At 39.9% G+C, this 9,591-nt stretch overlaps 1 protein-coding gene across 1 annotated transcript in view; it reads left to right on the top strand.

Moving 5' to 3' along the window:
• Nucleotides 1–9,591, top strand: part of EDIL3 (EGF like repeats and discoidin domains 3) — a 276,047-nt gene that overhangs the window by 57,816 nt on the left and 208,640 nt on the right. Inside the window, exon 4 of the mRNA XM_006775580.1 lies at nucleotides 6,862–6,990. Within this exon, the coding sequence (XP_006775643.1) occupies nucleotides 6,862–6,990 (129 nt within the window). The remainder of the gene's footprint in view (nucleotides 1–6,861; nucleotides 6,991–9,591) is intronic.

The raw sequence follows: 9,591 nt of genomic DNA, 5'->3' as shown, positions 1-9,591 counted from the left end.
ATATATATATATATTACCCATAGAAACTTTTCTCCCTCAAATGGCTGAATTTGCCCTTTTCATTTTAAAGGGAGAAGGAGGACTAGGGAAGAGAAGGAGGAGAAAGAGAAGGAGAAAGAGGAAGGACCAGTGTAAAACCTCCTTTGAGAGCATCAACCATATGAATGTTCCTAAAATAATTCCTTCATTTCCAACTGGTTTTAAAATTGAGTGGCAGTGGTTCAAAATGGAAATAGCCAAACTGTTTAAAACTTATTAAATGTAAAACCAAACTAGAATATAAGAAGTTGAATGTAACTTCAAGAACAGTATTTGGAGTGAACTTTTGGGTCATAACTATTTCTATTTCACTGTACTGCTAGAACAATTAGTCAAATTATGTTCTTGCTATTCCCTCATTGGCATGCCATTGTATAATAATGTGCATTCATTTTTAATATCTAAAACCAATGTTTTGGGGCATAGTTTGTAAAATTGACCAAGTCTATATACACATAATCACAGGAGAGTCTAATAATCTGTTTACACACTATAAAGAATTCATGATTTGGGGCACAGTCTCTAAATGTGTGAAAAGCTAACCATGTTACACATATGGGAATAACTTTAATTCTCTACTTTTAGAATTGTGAGAAGGGATGAAGAAAAGGGCCAAAACCAGATCTTTTGCTTTGGTGAACAATTCATCTTTTTGACATACTTATATGAGCTTGCATAAAAATGCCTGGAAAGCATGCTGTCAAATTCAGTTGTTCATTAATATTGATCACATGCTGTCCCCATTGTGCGAGGAGCTACTTAAAGATTACCTACAAAAGTATTACAGCAGTATCGATCTTAAAATTCCCTCAAGCCTCTTGTATCTTGAAAGTCCACTTATACTTTCACTGTTAAGAGTGCTATTACCAAGTGTTGTTGTCTAATCAGATAATTGGACTTTTATGAATACTAATTAGAACTGGAGCTCATGATCACCACTCTGTAGACTTCTTTTGTATAACTGGAACACCAAAAAAGCACAGACTTTTTTTTAAAATATATTTTATTGATTTTTTACAGAGAGTTAGGAAGAGAGATAGAGAGTCAGAAACATCGATGAGAGAGAGAGACATCGATCGGCTGCCTCCTGCACATCTCCCACTGGGGATGCGCCCGCAACCCAGGTACATGCCCTTGACCGGAATCGAACCTGGGCCCCTTCAGTCCGCAGGCCGACGCTCTATCCACTGAGCCAAACCGGTTTCGGCAAAGCACAGACTTTTAAAAAGAGATTTTTGAAATGCAGAGCATTTGAGATTACCCTTGTCTGTCTTGTTTCTATAAGCTCTGAGTGGTTGAATAAAACCTGTTTTTAAATGTTGCTCTGGTATTAAATTATTTTCAAAGTGGATACACACACACACACACACACACACACACACACACACACTAGAGGCCCCGATTCATGGAATTCGTGCAAACGGCTGGGGCTCAACCCTCGCGGGCCCAGCTGCCTCGCAGCCCCATGACCCTGCTGTCCCGCCCGTTGGTCGTTTGGGAAGGTCATTCCAGAAGGTCGTTCCAGAAGGTTGTTCTGGAAGATTGTTCTGCTGGCCAGTCTAATTAGTATATTAGCTCTTTATTAGATAGGAGATAGATAGATAGATAGATAGATAGATAGATAGATAGATAGATGAATAAAACTTTGCTGAAATGTTATAAAAAACATGACATGTTATTGAAAAGACACGAGCTGCCCCAAATACAGCAAAGTTTTGGTCACAAAAGTTAAGAATGTAGCCATATTACAAACATTTGCAAATAACCCTGTAACTAAGGAAATTCTAGAACTAAATTTCCAGAAACCATTACATAAACAAAAAATATATATTAATTCTGAGCATAGTATATTCATAGTAGAGGATAGCCATTTAAATTACCTTTAAAAATGAGGTACATAAGCTGGATAACTAAATATTTTCTTGTGTTGTGAGCTTATTCTTCCAGCTGCTAACAATCTCATTCCATTTAAATTATTTTTCACAAATTATTATCAGAGTGCTCAGCCCATAATAGGTGCCTAATGAATAAATGATATTTAACCAGAAATTAGAAAGAATAAAAAAACAACAACTTCTTTGTCGAACAGGATCAGGATCAGTTTCTCTACTGTCCTCACAGTACATGCAACAGTACATGCTATAGGTGATGATTAGTATTTATTAGTGAACCAAGACTTTAATACTTTGAGTATCAGAAGAGAGATGAGTGTTGGATGGGGAAAACACAACAACAAACAAGAGTTTCCTAGGATCGGTGATTCTCATATGATTAGCCCACTTATCACTTGGAGAAAGAAACGTGAAAACTGTTACATGTTGTAAAGGTTTCCATTTGACATCAAAAATAAAACTCTGTCTACCAAGCAAATTTTGTGAGTTGAGACTTTGGGCTATGTACTAACCTACATTCTGATTAGTGTCTATAATTCTTTATTGCCTTACCTTTGCTTAGTCAACATATATCAAATACCTACTGTGTGCTGACCATGACCCTTACTACAGAGAATTTATGGTCCAATGGGAAAAAGAGACTTGCAACCACTCATTTTGACACTCTATCCTGAATACTACAAAAGAGTATATATAAGAAATATAATATCAGTCCACTATATAATGATTAGGGACAAAAACAAGAAAGAAAGAAAAATAGCCTGCATGTTGGGCAGGGTCCATTTATTTCTTATTTTCAAGGTATAAGCAACATTCTATGTATATAAAACACATTATTATAAAATAGTATTGGGAAATACTTTTGACAATTGTTTTCAAACATAGCTGAACTTGAGTACTGTTAGCATAGCAGAGCCTATCTGTATTCATAATGTCAAATACACCCTGACCCTTTGCTGGAAATACTCTGAAACAGTTCCATTTAGGAAGGCTTTAGAGTCCTGCATTATTTATAGGAATGTGCTTAGTGAATTCATGTTGATTCTGTGCATCTGTCAAGATAACATATAAATAAATACACAGATTTTCAACGTGGCAGGAAGTGTGGCTTAATTGGAAAGGGTGTAGATTTGCAGTCAGACGGATTGTGTTAAAACTTGGATTTTCTAGTTAGGCATGTTACTTAACCTCCTGGCAGGCTGTTTTTTCTTTTTTTCTCTAAAACAAATATATATTTTTATATATTATATTACATCATAATATTATATATATATAATGTATCTTTCATGTTGCCCAGCATACAAGGCACTCCAGACATTAAATCCTTTTCCCATTTGCTTTCCCACTCCCTCACCCTTTAATGAAAATCACTGAATTTCTTGGGATAGGAGAAATACAGTAGTCACAACCTCTGTAATAGGTAATCTTTTTCTGAGACCCAGCTGTCAGCTGAAATCATGATGTCTTTTGTGTGTAAATAAAATGAGCTCCAACTCTCTAGTTCATGTTTTTTGGGGATCCCAGAGGCAGTGCCCAGATTGCTGGGCAGGCTTCACCTCCGCCCTCAGGAAATATCTAGAGGGTCTAGGACTTTAAACACCTCTGTCAGCTCTGTCTTGAGGCTCCTGCACACAATGAATTCTTGACTCCCTTGGCATCATATGCTGTAACACTTACTCCCTTCTGCCAGGATGAGCCAGAGGAATAGCTCAGCCCTCCCCCTTGGTTTCCCCAGACACCACACACAGGTCTGTCATGTGAGTGCTTATCTGGGTACTCCAGCAGAGAGAGTTCACATCAGAGCTGTGCAGACCCTCGTCAACTTGAATTGTAGGCATCACAATTTCTTACTAGCTACTTTTCCTGACATATTACACCTCACAACTCTCTGCCTGACCCCCTCTCTTCCTGAAGTCTCCTTCCAGCTCTGCCTCTGGGGTCTCCTCTCCTGGGCTTCCCCATCCACCCCTATGTTCTCCCCTTTATTGCACAGGCCCACGAACTCATCCTCAGCTTCTAACCACGTTCTACTTCTCCCCAGATGCAGCAGGCTTGAGATAAGAGTGTCATCTCTCCCAGGATCCTATTTGCCCTTCTTCAAAGTGACTTCCATCAGCCACCTGCTTTGGAGTCACAGCTTTTACTGTTCCCAAGAACTGGCAGAGCTTTATTAGTTTCTTTTGTTGTTTTTTGAGAGGGTGGTGGCATTTGTGGGTTTTTTTTTAATCCTTCTCTCATCCCACCAACTCTGTGGAAGGGAACATGAAAAATATTTATTTTCTTTCTTATATAAATTGCATCACTCTCTTGAGGGGTCAGGAATAGCTTAATCATTTTTGGTTTTAATAACTTTCTTCCTCTGAGATTCAATTCCTTAAACCCAATTTTCCTCATATTAACTGCTCTTTTTCGGGGGGAGGGAAATCACTGAATGCTGATTAGGCTTTGTTTTCTCATTGGCAAAATGGAAAGATGGGGGTAGGTATCTCCGAGGCTCCTTATTTGTTTGAAAGTATGTAATTCTTTGACTATAATTATTTAGATTTATTTTTAGTTTAGCAGTTATGTTTCCAGTTAATAAAATAGGTCTACATCATCTATATTTTTAATTTGAAGTGAAATGGTGAATCAAAACTCTAATAACATTTTTATTCTCTTTTCCCTAATTAGTTGATTCTCTACGGAAGGGTTTCTTTTAGAATCACACATTCTTAGTTTGCAACCTAAATGTACCACTCATAGATGTTTATTTGAGATACATTCTCTAATCTCTCTGACCTTCACTTTTTAAGAATGTAAAAGAGAATGGTAATGACAACTATCTCATCAAGTTACTGTGCGGAATCAGTGAGATGATTTATGTGAAAATAATTTGTAAATTATAAGTCGTCATCAAATGTTAATTCATTTGAAAGGACAAAACAACTAGAAACTGAGAAAGAAGAGGAGAGATATGTTCTGAAGCATGATTGGTATCTCTTAGTAATAGAAGAAAACGATTCAAATTGCCACAAACTGATGATTGGTAATGCACCTTCCTCCTGTCTCAATCATTGGCAATGCATTTCCTCATGGGCTGGTGTTGGTTTGTTTAATTGACATGTACTTCCCTGCACACAACTGCCCACTTAAGAAAATACATTGGTATCGAGAAATCTGGAGAAAGATCACAGATACATTGATTTCTTTTCACTCTGTAAAGCCAGCCCTATCAAGAAGTAAAGATCCAGTCACGATAGAGTTGCCACATTGTTTCCTATGTCATGCATTTCTTTATTTGGTCCTTCAACCACTAAATTTCACAAAATTTTAAACCGAAAAACACCAAGTGTCAAAGACAGCTGCTGGAGAAAGAAGTAGAGTTAGAAAGTCTTGCCTCAGTGCAAGACGACATTGCCCAGCCCCTGAGTGGTTCCTGTTGCTGACGTCCTGTCCCACTGCTCAAAGTGATGACAGTAACTTTCCCTTTCTCTCCGTAAGTCCTTAAGTGGCTTTGACCCTTGCTTGAGTACCATTCACTATTGCACACTTCCAACAGCCTTGCCTATTGAAGCTCCCACCGGTTGTCTCAAGTTGTCACTATTCTTGTGCCTTTTGCCTTCACTCTAGTCTGTTCTGAAACTATTTGCTCTTTTTCTTGACTAATAGCCTCCAGGACTCTGAACTCACACTTCACACATAATCAGACACTTGGTTACTCCTGCTTTCTTTTTCTGATACATACATCTTAACTTTCTCTTCAGTGATTTCTCTTTCAGTTTTACTCTATCCAATTAAAACAAACAATAAACAAAATTATATTATACTGTTTCCCTTGGCGTTTCTTCATCACCCAGGATAAGCTTTTTCTTTCTTCAACTTGTCTCTTCCCCTCTTCAAAATCTCCATTCTGGAATCTTCCGTGAGACAATTTTCATCTTCTAAAAAGCCAACTATGATGCACCATTAAAGGTGCCAAAGATTTGTTGGGAGATGGTTGTGATGAACAAAAGGGGAGAGGAAGCAGAAGTAAGTAGGAGCCTGTCACCTCTAAAGGGTGAAAAGGAAGGAAGGCAGATGGTATAGAAAAACCCTGTTTGGCATGACATTTGAGAAAACCTCAACCATACCAAAGGAGCACCCGGAATAAAGAAGGAGCATTAAGGGAGTGCCAGGTCTGGGTAGACCGGCCCAGCTCTACACCCCACAGTGCGGCATGGTTCTCTCCACGAGAGCCTGAACGCCACAGCATGTTGGCCTCACAGGAACCAGTCACTCCAGTGAAGTCACTTCCTCAACGCTTATAATTGGCTATTACCCTTTCTCTGTATTTGCAACTTTTGTTGAGCTACTCTTATGGATTGGCAAAACTTATGATTCTCCAGAAGTATGCCCCACCACCAACTCTCAATACATAGTCTACAAAATATTTCAGCCAGCTATATCCACATCACTTGGCCTCTATGGTTACAGTCAATTTGCAGGTTTATTCCCTCACCAGCAGGGTACAGAGCTGCCTGAATAGCTGCAGGAATTGCCATCCAGTATTAGTTAGTAAACATGCAAAAGGCATGTTACAATTCTGAGACCTTAAAACCTATACTTAGTGCTAATTCTTTGCATGCTTAGTATGTGTGTCAGACACTGCTCTGTTCTTAAAAAAATCTGTATCATTATTCTTTGAGGTAGATTCTGTTAGTATTGGCATTTAATAGAAAGTGATATTGAGGCGAAGAGAGGTTAAATAAATCCTTCAAGACCACAGGGCTAGGAAGTGGTTCAACCAGGATACAAGCCCATTGATCCTCATAGCTCATCCAACTCATCTATTTCGCTATGCCATTAATATTCAAAACACTTCTCTATAAAACGGTTAACCGTAAAATGTTGACCTAATGTCTACTTTAGAGCATATGCATTCTGCAGCAATATTTTCTTTTCTGTCTTTCAGGTCCCTGCATTCCTAATCCATGCCATAATGGAGGAACCTGTGAAATAAGTGAAGCGTATCGCGGGGACACTTTCATAGGCTATGTTTGTAAATGTCCCCGAGGATTTAATGGGATTCATTGTCAGCACAGTAAGTTATCCATGGTCATTGTGCTTTTATTGTTATTGATTGCAAAGTATACAAGTCATTATCATTTTTGTTTGGAGTGGAATAATAGAATCTCTGAGCAGCGAAGAGCCCTGGCAGTTGGCTAACGCTGCTTCTTTCACACTGAATACACCACCGCCCCAGGCAAGGCCTCCTAGACTGTGTTCTGTCCTCTCTGTGGCATGGGGACTATCAGTCTTTTGTTGCCCTTTTCATTATTGTTCAGCCACACTTGCAAAATGTAGCTCTTTATATTAAACAGATACCTGTCTCTTTCTTTTATACTTGTCATGAAGCTACATTCTTCAAGATTTCCAGATATAATTTTGTAGACTAGCTTGAGAGATGATAGCCAGAAAATAAAACACCCTCCCTCCCCCTGCTCTATCTATAAGCCAGTGTCCTCCTTCTTAACATGTTGGCATTTTTGCATGGACATCTTTGAAAGTTCAACAAGTGTGGTATTTGCACTTTTCTCCTTTATCCCCATTCTTATTTATCCTGGGAAGTTAAACAAAATATATCCACTTGTGATGATTTCTTCTCAGAAGCAAAGCTCAACATAAATGCCAAATGAGCCGGGTGGGCCCTTAACTGCTTCAGGGGTTCAGCAAGCAGGGCGGCCACACTGGCCTGTCGGGGAGGCTCTCACAGAGGCTGTGGCCTGTAAACGGAGTGGTGATGGGGGATAGGATGTTGGTCAGAGGGAGGAGAACAGGGGGATGCATGACACATGGTGGGACTCGTGGAGACAGGAGCCTGAATAGTGGTCATTAAGACCTTGGTGTTAGGAATGCCTAAGCCCAAGGTGGGTGTGGCAGTCAGAGCCAGATTTCCAACCACCAGTAAAAAATATAGTGTGTCTCCTGGCTCTGAGACTTTGGGGGCATTTTATACTTTTCTGGGGAGTTGCCATCCCTGGGAGTTTGTGGAATTCTGTGAAGCCTGTGAGAGGACAAGGGGCATTTGTGCTCCTTACAACCGGCATTTGTAATTGTCTCTGAGCTCAGGTCACCGAAGAGGAACTGAGAGCTACTGTTTTTCTCAGCCTGGGTCCTGACTTGCTGAGGCTGATTCTCCCCTATGGTGGCATCATTGCTCAGCCTCCACACATGAATCCCTCCACACTTCCCCAGAGAGACAGAGCTGGGGGCCCAGAATCCTGGTCGCCCTTCATTTAGTTGATATTTACTCAATCCCACAAAGACAATATCCCTAACTCACTTATTAACAAAACTACAAGGTATGTCAGAGCAGTGCCCAGAAGGAGACAGTCAGGCTACCCAACCTGAGCTCCTTAATTCAGAGCTGCCTGCACACCGCACACACACTTACAGAAGATCCCTCCCTTGGAATTAGAACAGTGCTCAGAGGCAGGAATTGCACCCAAAGGTCATACCCTCCCAACTTTCTCTTTTCTGTGCTGCAGGGCCTCAGGAGAAAGAGAGGGTAAAAATTCACAGGCAGATTCTTACTGTTAGGAATCCTTAAAAAGGCAGTGTCTGGAAGGCACGTGTAGATCCTAATGTCACTTAAATATTTCATATTTATGAGCCACTTCACCCTAAACTACTGCTGATGTCAATGAGAAATTGAGCCTAGCCCTTAAACCAGAGGTTGGGAAACTCCAAATCTAAGTTCCAATTAATATCTGTACAACACAAAACGCTTCTCACACCTCTGGGCTTTGTTTTCTTCATATTGTGAAGAGATGTTTTAGTTTCAGTTATCTCTAATAGCCTAGAAGTCCCATGGAGACATCCAATCATCATGGGTGACATACACAGGTGGGGCGGGGTCCACCTGCCTCTGACTCCCACACATTGGCTGGACGTTAGCCCTTTCAAAAGAGCCATCATGTTTGGAGAAATAGAACAAATCATTGCTGTCCCCATTCTGTATAGCAGTGGTTCAAACGACCCTTTCACAGGGGTCACCTAAGACCATTGGAAAACACATATATAATTACATATTGTTTTTGTGATTAATCACTATGCTTTAATTATGTTCAATTTGTAACAATGAAAATATATCCTGTATATCAGATATTTACATTACGATTCATAACAGTAGCAAAATTACAGTTATGAAGTAGCAATGAAAATAATTTTATGGTTGGGGGTCACCACAACATGAGGAACTGTATTAAAGGGTCGCGGCATTAGGAAGGTTGAGAGCCACTGCTCTACAGTAGAATATCCACATCTTTCTCTCGTAGATTACACCATCCTCAAATAAGCTCATTAATCCACATAAAATGTTGAATTTCAAGGCTTATTGTGAAGCACAAAGAAACCCCCACAGCAGCTCTCTCCCACCAACTGTAAACCCATGTTAGGAATTTCAATGGAAAGCCCCAGGCTTTACTATTCAATTCAGAACTGGGATTTTGTGGTGTAAACAAGTTGATCCCTATTCTCTGAAGTGCATCACTGTTAGAAGCAACAGAGAATGGAGGGAAAGAACTGGTTTTGGAATCAGAGACCTGGATTTGACACCTGACCTTTACAGTTATTGGATAAGTGACCTCAACCCAATCACTTGACCTTTCTGCAATTGAAGACATAGAAGTTGAGGAATTGA

The sequence above is a fragment of the Myotis davidii genome, unplaced genomic scaffold (assembly GCF_000327345.1).
Source record: "Myotis davidii unplaced genomic scaffold, ASM32734v1 scaffold44, whole genome shotgun sequence".
Lineage (NCBI taxonomy): Eukaryota > Metazoa > Chordata > Mammalia > Chiroptera > Vespertilionidae > Myotis > Myotis davidii.
The sequence above is the reverse complement of the archived record's forward strand: the minus strand, read 5'-3'. Positions and strand labels throughout refer to the sequence as shown.